This window comes from Euphorbia lathyris, chromosome 10, assembly GCF_963576675.1.
Source record: "Euphorbia lathyris chromosome 10, ddEupLath1.1, whole genome shotgun sequence".
Classification (NCBI taxonomy): domain Eukaryota; kingdom Viridiplantae; phylum Streptophyta; class Magnoliopsida; order Malpighiales; family Euphorbiaceae; genus Euphorbia; species Euphorbia lathyris.
This window is the reverse complement of record NC_088919.1, coordinates 64,974,172-64,991,450: the sequence shown is the minus strand read 5'-3', so window position 1 is coordinate 64,991,450 and position 17,279 is coordinate 64,974,172. Positions and strand designations below refer to the sequence as shown.

Genomic DNA, 17,279 nt, shown 5'->3' with positions numbered 1-17,279 from the left:
TTGCCAAAGTCAACATGCTCGATTGCAAGCCCTGTTCCACACCCATGGCCACAACTCCCAACCTATCTCGTGAACAAGGAACTCGTCTACAATCCGGAGAAGAATACAGGAGCATCGTTGGAGCTCTACAGTACCTCACTCTCACTCGTCCTGACATAGCCTTCTCCATCAATAAGCTATGTCAATTCCTACATTGTCCAACAGACAAACATTGGAAAGGAGTCAAACGAGTACTACGATACATTCACGGATCTCAGGACTGCGGTATCAAATTCTCTAGTTCACCAATCACAGCTATTCACTGTTATTCAGACAATGATTGGGGTGGCTGCCCCGATGATCGTCGCTCCACGGGAGCCTTCTGCATCTTCTTAGGCAAAAGCCTCATCTCATGGAACACTCGCAAACAACCAACCATTGCACGATCATCCACCGAAAGTGAATACAAAGCTGTTGCAAATGCCACTGCCGAACTTCTTTGGATCAAATCCCTTCTGCTTGAGCTTCGCATCCCAATCCCGCGACCGGTTCGATTATGGTGTGACAATGTCGGTGCAATTTATCTCACTGTTAACCCAGTATTTCATGCTCGCACCAAACACATTGAACTTGATTATCACTTCGTTCGAGAACAAGTGGCCTCCGGATTTTTATCAGTTCACTTCATTCCTACCGAGGATCAAGTCGCCGATATACTTACCAAACCACTTTCCAGTTCGCGGTTCAACATACTTCGCCAACGACTCACGCTTTGCTCTCGTCCTCGGCTTAAGGGGGGTATTAGTGATATACTTTGTATTTAACCGTATATATCCATACAGCACACGGTTGCACTTATCCTTACCTTTCCTAGTACACTTAGAATACATCTCTCACAAGTCTAGTCTAATTAGGTCTCTCTGTAACTAATTAGGGCTAGCATCTCTTTACTATTTATACACAAATATACTGTAACACAAATCAAGCAAATATAATATACAGATTATTATCTCCTTTCAATTCTCAATTAACACTAAGACCTTGAGGCCTTTATGATGTCGGGCGGCTTGCTCTGAATGACTCTCCTTCCTTCACCATACAGATACATGGACAGAGGGTCGATATCAATCCACGAGATTATAAAGTACCATTCGCATCTTTAAGAAAATTAATTACTTCATATCGGATGATTACTGTGAAACTACAAATATCAATTGATTGATATGATATAATGTTCCAAAAAATACTTTAAAATTTCTCATTATTGGGTGGCTTTTTTAGCCGAATAACTTCATTTACATTGTTTCATATCATCATAAACGATGACATGGAAATCAAAACCACCAAACAACCCAACATAAATGAAGCAATCAATGGAGTTCCATACAACTTAACAACCCTTTGGATGAAATAAATACTCCTCATCGAACTAGCAAAAAGATTAACAAAACTAGGATTAACAACACTAAACCCACCATCAACAACAAGATTAAGACCACTAACATGATTAGCTTCGTCACTAGCAAGATAAAGAGCAGCTTTAGCAATATCTTCTGTCTTCAAAATCTGTCCCTTGAGATTACCAGTAAAACTCAAAGCAAAATCTGATATAAATCTAGGGACAGTTATTCCAGCTACAGGGGTTGCAATTCCAAAGGGTGAAATGCAATTAACCCTAATTCCATTTGGGGATAATTCTGATGCTAAGCTTTTTGATAATCCCCAAATTCCATGTTTAGTTAGGGCATATGATTGAGTTCCGAGTCCTCCTATTGCTGTGCAAGCACTTGTTGTGAATAATATGCAGGCTTTCTGCTGTGGAATCATGACTCTTGCTGCATGTTTGGCTCCGAGGATTGCACCAATTAAGTTTATGCTTATTAGGCGATCTAAGTCTGATTTTTTGCTCTCTATGAACCTTGTGAATGGACGATCTACTATTCCTGCATTTAATTTAGAGGTGAAAAAATTAGGATTGATATGATGTAAGAGCAACAATACTGGTTGCAACACGGGGTAAGTGTATGAGCTGCCAAATGGATAAATTAAAAACAATAATGGTTTTAGAATTAAAATAACAAGATTTGTGTATATATAAAAAAAAATAATGAAAAGAAATTTTATGTATTTAATAATGGATGACAGACTTTGTCTCCCACTTTGTTTCACGATTCTTCCACAAAGAGACTCTCTAAATACAGAGTTTGGAATACATTCTCTCTTTTAGAGGCTTCTCATTTTTCGGTGTATCTCAAGCTCCAATATAAACAATAAATTTCATTTTCCATGCACTTTTTACTTCATGTTACTACTGTTAGTAACACCCAACAACTTGTAATAAAGAAAACACAGCTCCTCTATTGGTTGGGTGTTACAAGCAATAAGCTTGTAACACCCATTAGAGGTGCTCTAATAAGGTCCAAATGGGAGATACTCTCACGTGTCAAAGTAGTCCGTATGTGTCAAATAGATAAATCATAGTTGTTAAATCGAGATTCGACTAGTTACTCGAAATCTCATTTTGCGAATCGGGACTCGTTAATCGAATCGGATCATAAGATTCAGATCAAATTCAAAATGCTATAAAAAAATAAAATATTAACCATATTTAACTTTAAATATTAGCCCAAAATGCAAATATCAAGTTAGAAAAGAAAATAGAGACAGACAGAAAATAAAAAAATAGAGATAATAGAGAGTAGAAGAAGATAATAACAAATAAACAGAAAAGAAGAGGGAAGGTTTTGAGATTTGTAAAGTGAAGAGTCGTCTAATTGAAACTAATCGTATTTCATAACTTCTATACGTTTTCTTGTTTTGTAAAGTAAATAGTCATCTTCTTCGAAACGGCTTCTGATATACGTTTTTTAGTTGTTAAAAATTGATTTTTTTTACATGGTGGTCTAAATTGACCGAATCGGGTGACTTGGTGAATCGGCCGAATCGGTGGTGACTCGTCTGATTCATGAAGTTTCCGAGTCGTGCCATAGATACGACTCAAATTCTTCATGAAACGAATCGAATCGTACGAGTGGACTCGCGACTCGTACGATTCTAACAACTATGAGATAAATTATTAGAAACTTTTGAAAGTTCATAGGACTTTTGAAGTTTTAGATTATTGAATGCAATTTGATAAAAATATGAACTTATCGAAAATCTAAGAGGTTATCAAATATGCAATTGAATAAGAATATGTAATCATATGTAACTTTTGAAAGTTTCAGGAGTAGTTGAAATTTTGTGCTAACAAGGGGGCAACAATGCATTATGCCAAATTTGTTTTATATTAAGAAAGTATGAAATATAAAAAAATTCCTACCAATTCTTAAAAAGAAAAATAACGGGTTTAACGGTTATTTGACTACCATATCGAAGTTGTTAAATATTAATTATATCTAAAATGTTTATTATGTTAATAACACACTTACAAACAACCTATCAAAATGTGAACAATTAAATACGTCACATGAAACCAAATATTTGGGTATAATTTAATTTATGTTTGTTTTTTTAAGAAGTATTGCTTAGAAATGCTAGGGATAAGTTTCTTTACCATTTCGTACATTAAAGGTAAATCTATGTTTTCCAAAAATATTAACAACGAAGTTGAATTTCATCCCTATAATATAATTGCAACAAACATGATAAGCGTTACATTCGAGCTAATAATAAATTTTTCGATTAAATGGTTTCTTGACATGGTATTTCAAGCTCTAAAGGCAATTAGGATGCAAAAGTGTGTCTGATATAATAACAAAATTTAATTTTTATAGCTTACCTATCGACTAACCTTTTGGATCAAATACTTTTCGGGACACATATAAACAGGCATATACTAGTTGACTCCTGTCAATAGTGTTAAACAAGAGTTGACTCTTAGTAATCGTGTCAAAAATTATCACTCTTACCTGCATTGTTGTACATAATGTCTAGCTTCCCGTACTTGTTAACCGTTTGATCTACGAGACTCCTGATTTCTTCTTCTTTGCTAACATCGCAGTGGATGTAAATGGCGTTTTGGCCGAGCTTTTGCGCAAGGGCTCGGCCAAGGGCATCTTGAATATCAGCAATAACAACTTTGGCTCCATTTTCGTGGAAAAGTTGAACCGTGCTGGCTCCTATCCCGCTTGCTCCTCCTGTTATAATTGCTACTTTTCCGGCTAATCTGAAATTAAAAGAAATTACTAGTTGAGTAAAACTAGAATATTAAGTTTTTTTAATTAGTACCTTACCTTTGTTCCGGCGTTACAAGGATAGGAATAGTCTCCTTTTCCATAAGTATACTTCTTTGAAGATTCAAACAAGAGAATTCTTAGTTTTGTGCTTCTCCTTTAATGGAATTTATAGTTATAAAAATTAAAACATGACCACAAAAAATGGATGGTGAAAGGATCACTTTCTCCTTTAATGGGCATTTATTCCTTGTAACAAAAAAGATGGACATTCAGTATGGATCAATAAGGAGCTTTATATATATACTCATCAAATGTCCTATTTACCCCTATTAACTCCATAAATGTGGTATTTCTCACACCCTCAACTTGTCCAGTTACCCGCTCAACTCATAGAATCTCTTATTTACCTCATTAACTCCACAAAAGTGGTATTAAATATATTTTGAAACTTATTTGAATAAGTCCTATTAATTTTGCACTATAAAGATGTAAAAAATACCACTTTTATGGAGTTAAGGGGGTAAATAGGACATTCGATGACTTGGGGAGGGGTAAAATGACAAATTTGAACAAGTTAAGGGGGTGAGAAATACCATTTTTATGGAGTTAAGGGGGTAAATAAGACATTCAATGAGTTGGAAGGGTAAAATGACCAATTTGGACAAGTTAAGGGGGCGGAGGAGCATTAAGCCTACAAAAATATGACCATACAAGACCGGATTCCAAAAATACATTCATAATCCCTAAGAAGCGTCGTAATTTACGATAAAGAAATATAACCATCGGGACACGTGGATCAATAATGAGCTTTAGGCAAAAAAAAAAACATAACACCAAGGACACATGTTCCAATTACAAGATCGGGTTCCAAAGATACACTCCTAATCCCTAAGAAACACCTGTAATTTATGGTAAAGAGGAGACATGCACAAAAGCATGCATAGTATAAGCCAATCAGATGTCAACACTTAGAAAGTTAAAGAATCACAAGGTACATGATCACATATGCCTTCACTCTGCTTTCAACTCTTGCTCTTTTTTTTTTAGTAAAATACTAACTTAAGCATCAAAGAAAGGACATGCCGTATACCAGCCCTTTCTGACTGTTTGTTGATTCTCGTCAGGTGACTACAGATTAACCTATCTAATCTATTTTGAAGATTGAAGGACATCATATATATTTCATCTTAGCGTACAAATGATGAAAGTTATCCCGTAATATGTCTATCAATTTTAATTTTACCCTTACCAAACAAATTGATTATGCTAGTTTGTCCATTATTTGACTGTTATATCAGATCTTTCAACTAAATTTATTGATAAACTTAAACAATTTCGTACACATTTGCAAGTTGTTTGTAACTGTATAGTAAATAATTTAGTCCTTTTTTTGTAAATAACTTATATTTCGCAGATTTAGTTGTTAACATTTTGAGAGGTTGTTTGTTTACTCAACTTCTAATTTGGCCATGTATGTTTTTATTTTCGTCAATTAAATCCCTCCACATTTTAATCAGGCCTCCCTAATTGACCAATGACCCCTTAATTGGGGTCGGTTACTTGCCAAACCGACGCCAATGACCCTAATTGGGGTCGATTACTTGCCAAACCGACGCTAATGACCCTAATTGGCACGGCTTAACGTCAACTGAGTCCAATAATTAGGGTCATTAGCGTCAGTTATTTGAAACAACCGACGCCAATAACCCACAAAAATACCGGCGTTAAATAAGTAGGACATTTGGCGACGGTTAGTTGCCTTAACCGTCACCAATAAGGCGTTATTGGAGTCGGTAACAACCGACTCCAATGACCTTTAGCATTGATTCTATATTAAAACCATCACCAATAAATCGTGGCTAAATGTCATTTCTGTACTAATGAAAGAATACACAAATAAATAGCAAATTCATAACAAATAAATTAAATAAGGAATTATAAGCAATAAAACAAAATGGAACTAAAAAATGCAGATTAAATAAACAAAAGGATAACAAATTGACCAGATAGAATTTTGACAAAGAATGTGGATAATCGAAGAACACCAACCAAACGTATACAACAATAGTCCCAGCTGCAAGATAGGATAAATCAGAAAGCGTACAAAAAAAAAAGATAATTAATTTATTAGTTCTTATATTTTGACAAAATACACTGTTTAGTCCTTGTATTTTTAAAAACACATGGTAAGGTCCCTAACCTTTTTCTCAGTGAACTGTTTAGTCCTCCATCTGTTTGTTAGATTTTTTACCGTTTATGACTTTGGAAATGACTAAATTACCCCTTACTATTTACCTTCAAACTTCAGAAGAGGAAATCCAATTTAGAAGAAGAAGCTATTTGTATGGAGAACAAGAAAAAGAACAGACTCAATGCTTACGAATTTGAACGATTAAGAAGAAAATCAAGAAAAAGAACACTTAAAGTTGATTTCAGATGCATTCGAGTTTAAAGGAAAGGAAAATAAAGGAAAATAAGAACGCAAATCCAAATTGACTAACAGAATCTTCATGAGAGTCTAACGGCAGAGACTAAACAGTTCATCGAGAAAAACATTAGGGACTAAACAGTTCACCGAGAAAAACGTTAGGGACTTTACATTACCAAAAAAACCTAATTTCAAGTCAAATAAAAGAAAAAAACCAAAAAATCTTACCTAAAAAGATTTACTCTGAAAAATTTATCTCAGCACTAGAAATCTGAATCACCAAACAACAATGGAAGAAGAAAAACAAAAAACAAAAACAGAGATCTTGAAAAAGAACCATAAGAGAAGGAGGGAGTAGTGCTTAGACAAAAATAACATGCGGAAAGAGGATAATTAATTGGGAAGCCAATTCGTTTTATTATAAATCAATAGAATTAAAAATAATATTTTTTAATCAATAAAAAAAGTGGATTGCTATATCCAGCCCCAATTTCCCACCATCAGCTTCCAGAAAAAGACGATACTGCTCATTACCATAAATTTGAAAAACCCTAAACTCTCTCAAACTCAATTCTTTTCGAAATCCTTGATTAAACGTGTAATGGAGAGCAATCCGTCATCCCCGGGAAGAGACGAGAACGACCAATCTGTTGAAGTCGATGTATATTTCCATTTAAAATTTTTTGAGCACGTTTTAAAATTTTTGGACAAAAGTGGCTGTCGGGTTACGTGACGTTTGAACATCACGCCCACCTAGTGGTGGGGCGTGATGTTCATACACCCCACCTACAGGTGGGGCGCAATGTTCACATGCCCTACCACTAGGTGGGGCGCAATATGCACATGCCTCGTACCTAGAAAATCGAATTTTAGGAATTTTAGGATATAGACTCGAAATATTGGCGAATTTGCTCGTAATGGAATCTAATGTTCGTTAGTTAACATTTGCAGGTTCCATTAGAAGATTTTGGAGGTGACAGTGTCGATTACAGTGGGGAAATTTGTCCTCTATAGACATTTAAAACATACTAGGAAGCTGTTAAACGGGCAAAACAGACGGCGATTCGTCTTGGCTTCGAGTTAACTATAGCTTCTCACAAGACCGGAGGTAAATTAAAATGGATATTGGTTAAAAGTGCATGTGGTATAAAGAATACCCAAAGGGATAGGGATATGGAGGACGCTATACGGAGGAATTCGAAAACCAAATATTGTGGTTGCAAATTCTAGGTGAATGTTATAGAAATCGGAGAATTAGGGGGTTGGGTGGTAAATGGTGTTGCTGGAGAGAGAGGACAGCATAATCATGGATTGGTTGTATATCGTAAGGGATATCGACAGATGAACGGACTAAGTCCCGGTTCAAAAAAAAAAAAAATTGTGCGTCAAATGAGTGCAACTCAAGCAAAGCCTTATGCTATTTTTGCAGTGATTAAAGAAAAACACTCTGAGGATAACCCGACCCAAAAACATGTGTATAATTACAGGAAAAAAATAAGGACTGGGAGTTTTGAGGGTCGAGATATAATCAGTCAGTTTTATCGGCTTGCTATAGATATGGATTACATACATTAGACGCAAGCGGATCCGGATAGCAATGTTGTGACTCACCTCTTTGTGGCACATCCTACTTCGATCACCTTGTTCCGATCCTACTACTTGTTTGTTGTCATAGATTCAACATATAAAACAAACAAGTATAAAGTACCATTTTTTGAGATCATTGGAATGACGCCTTCTAACAAGAACTTCTTGATTCCCAATGCAATTATGAAGGATGAGACTAAGGGTAGTTATATGTGGGTTTTAGGAAAATTGAGGCTTTTGCTCGGAGGTGATGTTCATCCGGCAGCCATTGCTACTGACCGAGAGTTAGGATTGATGAGACCGGTTAGTGTGGTTTTTCCAGAAATTCATCATTTGTTGTGTATTGGCATATTAATAAAGATATGGAGGATAAAGTAGGTAATTGATTGAAATGAAGGATTTTGGAGAAATTTTTAAGAATAGCAAATGAAAAAATATAATTGAAGCGCCAACAGTAGTCGAATATGAGGAGGCAGTGAGAATCATGAAGAATACTACTGCCAAATGGCCTCGTGTGATATAGTATGTGGAGACCACATGGCTAGTGCATAAGGAGAAGTTCTGTCGAGCATGGACGAATAATATGTTGCACTTAGGAAACACATCAACATGTCGAGTAGAGAGTGCACATGCACAGTTGAACCAGTTGTTGAATTCATCTACCGGAGCACACGATACAGTGTGGGCGAAGGTGCACAAAGACATTGAGGCTGAGATTGATGCGATCAAGTAGGACGTTTTTTCTGTTATTAAATTTAATCTTTTTAATTGTAATAAATTAGTTTTGTAATGTTTTATTGTATATAACCAGATACTCACTTGAGGACTCGAGATGAAGATCTGTGGTGTCTCACTGCGGATTTTCTTTCAGTTACCTCGACTTACATGTTTCACATTACTGTTTGCGTCTACTATATGATGAGATGGTGTGTATGCGTGGATTGCGTGTGGATATGTTTACCGATTGCGGGTGTGTGTTGCCCATAACTTATGATATTCCTTGTGCATGTGAAATTAAAAAAACACATTTATTCGAATACGCCGGTTAGTGTGGAACGCATCCATCCATTTTGGAGAACTCTTACTTTTGATGGTTTGAGTGACATACCAGCTACTGCTCCCCTATTTGGCGATGGGACCGAGGATCACCTGTTTTTTCACTCTCTTGTGGAAAAGGTTGACAAGTTAGATCCTGCAATGGTGCGTAGCATATCTGTCTACATCCATGATCAAATTAACCCAAATCAAGGCAGTTACAAAGAACTTGAGGTCTAAGATATAGTTAGGGATAGACCAAAGGGGAGTTCATCTATGAAGCACAATTCGAGTGCATAGGAGTATAGTCAGGGTGCACGTGGTCGTGCTCAGTCTTCTACTTTGAGGAGTAGTCGTAGTCGAGGCCGAAGCTCATCGTCCTTGTACATAACAATGAGATGTTGGGTATTTATTATTTTCGTAATAAATAAGTTCATCTTAAAATAAATATATTATCACTGACGAAATTCATATATTCATATTTGTAGTCGGATTTAATGCGGATATCAGCGGATACCAGCATTTACATAGGGTCTAGGGACTCATTGTACCATATATTACTGGATACCTAGATGTTGTATCAGATAGTAAATATGGATTTCGTGTTTTAGCCGATGCCATCACAAATAATCAAGAGGAGTGGAAGCTGGTAAGAACACTTATAGAAGCAGATTTCTGGAACCGAGTAGATGGTGCACTCACGCGTATTAGATGGACAGGAGCGGGGTGTGGTGAGTCCCACTGGATGGTGAGTCCGGATGACTTATATGTTGTTGCATCTGTTTTGAATGCAGCGATATTCCTTTTTACTGAGCCACGATTAGGATGTTGTACTATACTGCTGATGCGTTCAGACGATGGAAGACCATCGGAGCGAGAGATTGTCATTTGTCATTTGAGAAGTTATGAACACTACATACATCTTTATTTAAAAACTGGATTTCCAGTCCCTCCCATTCCCGTCCAATGGCATAAATATCATGATCCGAGTGTTCGTCACTTGGACAATATTTATGCTCACAAGAGAGCTGCTTGGAATATATTACATTGATATATATGAATTTATGTGTTTTAATTGACAATATTTATTTATCAACTTATATGATTGCTACATGTTTTAATTTAATTTATTCATCAACTTACATTATTATTAGGTGTTTAAATTTAATTTATTTATCAACTTATATGATTGTTATGTATTTTAATTTAATTTATTTATCAACTTATATGATTGCTATGTGTTTAAATTGTATTTTTTGTAAAAAAAAATCACCAGGAGCGTGGGGCGTGCGACAATCACGTCTCACCACGTGTTGAGGCGTGATAGCCACACGCCTCACCATATGGTGAGGCGTGATTGCCTCACTTCTCACCATATGGTGAGGCGTGTGGCTATCACACCTCACCACATGGTGGTGCGTGTGGCTATCACATCGCACCACGTGGTGAGACGTGATTGCCTCACGCTCGCGTGTCGGAAAAGCAAAAAAAAAAAAGTCTGATTCCCACCCTAACACCTGAAAAGGCATTTTCGTCATTTTAGGGGGCTAAGGGTGGAAAATTGGGGATGGAAATAACAACACCCAATTTTAAATAATACTAAAATTATAAATAATATTATACTACAATATTATACTATAAATAATACTAAAATTTTAAATAATACTATACTAAATAATACTAAAACTATAAATAATACATGTACTAGCAGCGACCATCCCTGCGCTGTGTGCTCGAGCCCTGGGTCGGCTGCACATCATCATTACCATCAGATCCCGGTCGTCGCTGTGCCTCGGCTTTCTCTTGAAAATACTCATCCACAAGGTGAAGACGAGGATCTCGGTCTCCCAAATCATCCGCCTCCTCCCCCCCCAAACTCGGACTGTCCAACACAGCCTGCTCTATCGAAGTCGTCCGCACCTGCTGCGTTCCAATCCCTCTCCGTCTACGTCCCGATACATCAATACCACGCCGTATCGTATGACGTGGTGTATCCTCATCCTCCTCCATATCTAGATGCCTAGCTGCTGACGAGATAGATTTTCCCGCCACAGTCTTCCGCTCCGTCTACACATAAAAATTTAAACTAAATTAAATTAATAAAATTTACAACAACTAAATTTACCTATAATTAACATTATACAATTTACAAAATAAAAATTTAAACTAAATTAAATTAAACAAAATAAAATTTACAACAACTAAACTTACCTATAATTAACATTATAAAATTTACAACATAAAAATTTAAACAAACTTAAATTAAACAAAATAAAATTTACAACAAATAAATTTACCTATAATTAACATTATCAAATTTACAACATAAAAATTTAAACTAAATTAAATGAAACAAAAAAAATTTACAACAACTAAATTTACCTATAATTAACAAAATAAAATTTACAACATACAAATTTAACAAAACTAAACTAAACAAAATAAAATTTACAACAACTAAATTTAACTATAATTAAACAAAATAAAATTTACAACATACAAATTTAACAAAAATAAAATTATAATCAAATTAATCTATATATAATATAAAACAGTAACGATGGAGCTGAGGTGTCACTTCCTCCTTTTTTACTGATAAAAAATATAATATAAAATATAATATATTAACTTTAGTTATATTATTATATTTATTTGTAAAAAGATTATTTTATCTGTAATATATCTAAGAGATCTACATAATTTAAATTAATCCCTAAAATCTCTCTAATTCTCTGCATATCTATATCTAAAAGTTATACATAATTTAAATTAATCCCTAAAATATCTCTAATTCCCTCCATATCTATATCTAAAAGTTCTACATAATTAAAATTACTCCCTAAAATCTCTCTAATTCTCTGCATATCTATATATAATATAAAACAGTAACGATGGAGCTGAGGTGTCACTTCCTCCTTTTTTACTGATAAAAAATATAATATATTAACTTTAGTTATATTATTATATTTATTTATAAAAAGATTATTTTATATGTACTATATCTAAGAGATCTACATAATTTAAATTAATCCCTAAAATCTCTCTAATTCTCTGCATATCTATATCTAAAAGTTATATATAATTTAAATTAATCCCTAAAATATCTCTAATTCCCTGCATATCTATATCTAAAAGTTCTACATAATTTAAATTAATCTTTAAAATTCCCCTAATTCTCTGCATATCTATATTCTATATAAAACAGTAACGATGGAGCTGATGTGTCACTTCCTCCTTTTTTACTGATAAAAAATATAATATATTAACTTCAGTTATATTATTATATTTATTTATAAAAAGATTATTTTATCCGTATTATATCTAAGAGTTCTACAGAATTTAAATTAATCCCTAAAATCTCTCTAATTCTCTACATATCTATATATAATATAAAACAGTAACGATGGAGCTGAGGTGTCACTCCCTCCTTTTTTACTGATAAAAAATATAATATATTAACTTGAGTTATATTATTATATTTATTTATGAAAAGATTATTTTATCTGTACTATATCTAAGAGTTCTACAGAATTTAAATTAATCCCTAAAATCTCTCTAATTCTCTGCATATCTATATCTAAAAGTTCTACATAATTTAAATTAATCCCTAAAATCTCTCTAATTTTCCGTATATCTATATCTAAAAGTTCTACATAATTTAAATTAATCCCTAAAATCCCTCTAATTCTCTGCATATCTCTATTCTATATATAATATAAAACAGTAACGATGGAGCTGAGGTGTCACTTCCTCCTTTTTTACTAATAAAAAATATAATATATTAACTTTAGTTATATTATTATATTTATTTATAAAAAGATTATTTTATCCGTACTATATCTAAGAGTTCTACAGAATTTAAATTAATCTCTAAAATCTCTCTAATTCTCTGCATATCTATATCTAAAAGTTCTACATAATTTAAATTAGTCCCTAAAATCTCTCTATTTCTTTGCATATCTATATATAATATAAAACAGTAACGATGGAGCTGAGGTGTCACTTCCTCCTTTTTTATATCATTAATTGTAATTATTAATTATATTTTTGTTAATATTTATATATTAAGATGAATCCGTGCATCGCACGGGTCAAAAACTAGTAAAATAAAAATAACAATAATTAAAATTTAAACAAAATTAAATTTAATTAAAAATAAAAATAAAAATAGGGGACATGTGTGAGGCTATCACGCCCTCACATAGGTGATGGCGTGAGGCTATCACCCCCGCACCTATGGTGCGGCGTATAAATATCACAAACAACTTGTAAACGTGTACAAAACTATTTAAGTTTATCAACAAACATGGTTGAAAGATCTGATATAACAGTCAAATAGTGCACAAACCAACACATTCAATTTGTTTGGTAAGGGTAAACTTAAAATTGCTAGAAATATTAGGGGATAAATTTCATCATTTTGTACGCTAAGACGAAATATATATGATGTCCTTCAATTTGTAGAATGGATATAGGCTGATTTGTAGTAGCCTGAGGAGAATCAACAAATAGTCGGAAGGGGACCGGTGTACGATGTCCCTTCTTTGAGTCAGTATTTTACTAAGAAAAGAGCAAGTAAGACTTGAAAGTAAAGTGAAGACATATGTGATTATGTACCTTGTGCTTCTTTAGCTTTCCACGTGTTGACATGTGATTAGCTTTTACTGATGCTTTTGTGCATGTCACCTCTTTACCTTAAATTACGGTGCTTCTTAGAGATTAAGAGTGTATCTTTGGAATTCGGTCTTGTAATTAGAACACGTGTCCTGGCAATTATGTCTTTTTTTTTTTTTTTTTTTTGCCTAAAGCTCCTTAGTGATTCACGTATCCAAAGACAAATTTGAGTGTCATCTTTTTTGTTACAAAGAATAAATGGCCATTAAAGGAGAAAGTGAACCCTTTCACCGTCCATTTTCTACTTGTTCTAATTTTTATAACTATAAATTCCCATTAAAGAGAAGCACAAAACTTAGAATTCTCTTGTTTGGATCTTCAAAGAAGTATACTTATGGAAAAGGAGACTATTCCTATCCTTGTAACGCCTGAACAAAGGTAATCTACTAATTTAAAAAACTTAATATTCTAGTTTTATTCATGTTTCTTTCAATTTCAACTAGTTTCTTTCAATTTCAGGTTAGCAGGAAAAGTGGCAATTATAACCGGGGGAGCAAGCGGGATAGGAGCCAGCACGGTTCAACTTTTCCACGAAAATGGAGCCAAAGTTGTTATTGCGGATATTCAAGACACCCTTGGCCGTGCCCTTGCGCAAAAGCTCGGCCAAAACGCCATTTACATCCGCTGTGATGTTAGCAAAGAAGAAGAAATCAGCAGTCTCGTAGATCAAACAGTTATCAAGTATGGGAAGCTAGACATTATGTACAACAATGCAGGTAAGAGTGATAATTTTTGACACGGTTAACAAGAGTCAACTCTTGTTTAACAGTATTGACACGAGTCAACTAGTATGTCGTGTTTGTCTCTATCCAAAAAATTATTGCCAAAAGGTTACATTCCGTCTGAAGATAACTTTTAGCATTATCACACTCTTGAGTCCTAATAGCCCTCTAAACTTTTTTTTTTAAAATTTGCGCAAATACGCTTACTTTAAATAACAAAAAAAAAAAAATCCACACGACTCTATGTGATTTTATCCTATGACTTTCCAAGTCATTAGTAAATTCTCGATCATTAGACTAAGAGTTTCACTACAATAGTTTTCCGAACTTGAAATATGTACAATACAGACTATTCTGATAAATAAGACTCACAATTAGCTATTATTATTAGCTATGACAGTTACAGTAGTCAGTTTTGTTGCAATTATATTATACCAAAGGTTTCCAAGCAAGAAATTTTTTACCTTAAAGGAAAATTTGAACCAGCTGATTTAATAGTTATTTGACCTATTATTTGACTATATGTTTTCGAAAAACCGAAGCATTTTCGTGTATTTGGACTGTTCTTTGTACCATGTACTAATACAACAAACATTCTAGATTCTAGATACATGGACAGTTCCTTTGGTTTGGCCGATTTGCAAAGACAGTCAAGTGATTTAAAAGCTTACAAACAGGGGTTAGGTGTTTTGTGCGGTTTAAAAACTAAGTTTCTACCAAAGATTGACTCTGCAAATTCCCAAACGTACGAGGTCTGATTTTACAAATTAACTGAACCATAATTATTATTTAGTTAAAAATTGACTCACATATTCTTTAAACCGCAAATTTCACAAAACACATAACTCCTACTTGTAAACTTTTACCTGCAAATTTGAACTAGCTGGTTTGATAGTTATTTGAACTGTTATTTAATGTCAAAAAAAACTTCCAAATAAGTTTATCGAGAAAAACGAAACTTTTGCTCTGTTTGGAAAGTTGTTAGAATTAAATTGACATGAAATCAATCCTAAACTAAATGCAGGAATAGTGGATCGACCATTCACAAAGTTCATAGAGAGCAAAAAATCAGACTTAGATCGCCTAATAAGCATAAACTTAATTGGTGCAATCCTCGGAGCCAAACATGCAGCAAGAGTCATGATTCCACAGCACAAAGGCTGCATATTATTCACAGCAAGTGCTTGCACAGAAATAGGAGGACTCGCAACTCAATCATATGCACTCACTAAACATGGAATTTGGGGATTATCCAAAAGCTTAGCATCAGAATTATCCCCAAATGGAATTAGGGTTAATTGCATTTCACCTTTTGGAATTGTAACCCCTTTAGGTGGAACAAATCCCCCTAAACCCTTTAAACATATAGCAGATTTTGCCTTGAGTTCTACTGGTAATCTCAAGGGACAGATTTTGAAGACAGAAGATATTGCTAAAGCTGCTCTTTATCTAGCTAGTGATGAAGCTAATCATGTTAGTGGTGTTAATCTTGTTGTTGATGGAGGGTTTAGTGTTGTTAATCCTAGTTTTGTTAATCTTTTTGCTACTACGATGAGGAGTATTTATTTCATCCAAGGGTTTGTTAAGTTGTATGGAACTCCAATAATTGCTTCATTTATGTTGGGTTGTTTGGTGGTTTTAATTTCCATCTTGTCATAAATGTTGATATGAGTCAATGTAATGAAGCTAGGCAGCTCAAAACCGCCCAATAATGAGAAATTTTAATGTTTTTTTCCTACAATATATGTTACCAATCAATTCATACTTGTACATATCACATCACGAAGAGTCATAGAAACTGTCCGATTTGAAACAAGGAATATTGCCTAAAAATTCGGACGATACCTGTCAAGCACGTTGATTGATATCCACATCATTCTCAGTATTCGTACGACAAAGAAAGGAGAGTCGTTATATAATGAGAAATGGTTATGCAAAGGACAGTGGATACGTGACTGAGCGCGCCGCTTACACCATAATAGGGCTTAGGACCGATAAAACGAGAACACCTAACAACATGCTTGCTATATTGCAGGGTGCACCACCTAACATCATTACAGTCTGAAGATTGCAAAGCCAACTGAAGACCGACACCTGTCCAGTTAGTCATTAGGGTACGTTATTAGGATTACAATAGTTAGCCCTAACAGCTACTATATATGTAAACATCACTAACTGCTAATATGTATAGTGTCTTCTACCTCTCCTCAAACTTTGCTAATTTAAACATCTGAGCAGGTTCCCTGAACGACGACCCCTCTCTGACATATTGTTACTTCCAGTTTATTTACTCAAGGATATTCTAGAAGGCTGCACATATTGCACAACATCATTGGTGCGGTGAGCGTGGACGAACACATCTTCCAACTGAGCAACATTTCCAGACTTGGCTGAAGGAGCATCGACCAGTCGACCCCTACGCTATAACTCAAAAAGAATGGGGTGGTGGAATCTCAACCATGTTCTCTACTGGTCTCCTATGACCAACGCGGCCAGGAGCCTGTGAAATTTGGTGATTAGCAAAATGCTTACCATATGAATTATCCCAAAATGGAATTACGCCATATTTTTTTTAGTGAAATTAAATTTACTGAACTGAATTGAATGCTATTGAACTAAACTTAACTTAACAATAATTATAATATTAGACTTTAAAGATAATAAAAACAATAATAA

The 17,279-nt window shown here is 34.4% G+C and overlaps 2 protein-coding genes across 2 annotated transcripts; one reads left to right on the top strand and one right to left on the bottom strand.

Moving 5' to 3' along the window:
* Positions 1-1,211: 1,211 nt before the first annotated feature.
* LOC136208402 ((+)-borneol dehydrogenase 1-like) lies at positions 1,212-4,412 on the bottom strand. The gene is made up of 3 exons (XM_065999262.1): positions 4,215-4,412; positions 3,891-4,147; positions 1,212-1,922 (listed from the first exon to the last, which is right to left on the bottom strand). The coding sequence occupies exons 1-3, from the start codon at positions 4,256-4,258 to the stop codon at positions 1,285-1,287; spliced, it is 939 nt and encodes a 312-aa protein (XP_065855334.1). The 5' UTR covers positions 4,259-4,412; the 3' UTR covers positions 1,212-1,284.
* Positions 4,413-14,070: 9,658 nt separating this feature from the next.
* On the top strand, positions 14,071-16,333 carry LOC136208483 ((+)-borneol dehydrogenase 1-like). The gene is made up of 3 exons (XM_065999396.1): positions 14,071-14,259; positions 14,341-14,597; positions 15,628-16,333. Exons 1-3 carry the CDS (start codon positions 14,216-14,218, stop codon positions 16,260-16,262), a joined length of 936 nt encoding a protein of 311 aa, XP_065855468.1. The 5' UTR covers positions 14,071-14,215; the 3' UTR covers positions 16,263-16,333.
* The last annotated feature ends 946 nt before the right edge of the window (positions 16,334-17,279 follow it).

What these genes read in the sequence shown, in the direction of transcription:
- LOC136208402 (XM_065999262.1), bottom strand. Translation starts at nt 4,258, where the DNA reads ATGGAAAAGGAGACTATTCCTATCCTTGTAACGCCGGAACAAAG. An exon ending in CTTGTAACGCCGGAACAAAG is followed by an intron (nt 4,148 to 4,214) that starts GTAAGGTACTAA and finishes TTTTAATTTCAG; the next exon opens with ATTAGCCGGAAAAGTAGCAA. An exon ending in CATTATGTACAACAATGCAG is followed by an intron (nt 1,923 to 3,890) that starts GTAAGAGTGATA and finishes AATTAAATGCAG; the next exon opens with GAATAGTAGATCGTCCATTC.
- LOC136208483 (XM_065999396.1), top strand. Translation starts at nt 14,216, where the DNA reads ATGGAAAAGGAGACTATTCCTATCCTTGTAACGCCTGAACAAAG. An exon ending in CTTGTAACGCCTGAACAAAG is followed by an intron (nt 14,260 to 14,340) that starts GTAATCTACTAA and finishes TTTCAATTTCAG; the next exon opens with GTTAGCAGGAAAAGTGGCAA. An exon ending in CATTATGTACAACAATGCAG is followed by an intron (nt 14,598 to 15,627) that starts GTAAGAGTGATA and finishes AACTAAATGCAG; the next exon opens with GAATAGTGGATCGACCATTC.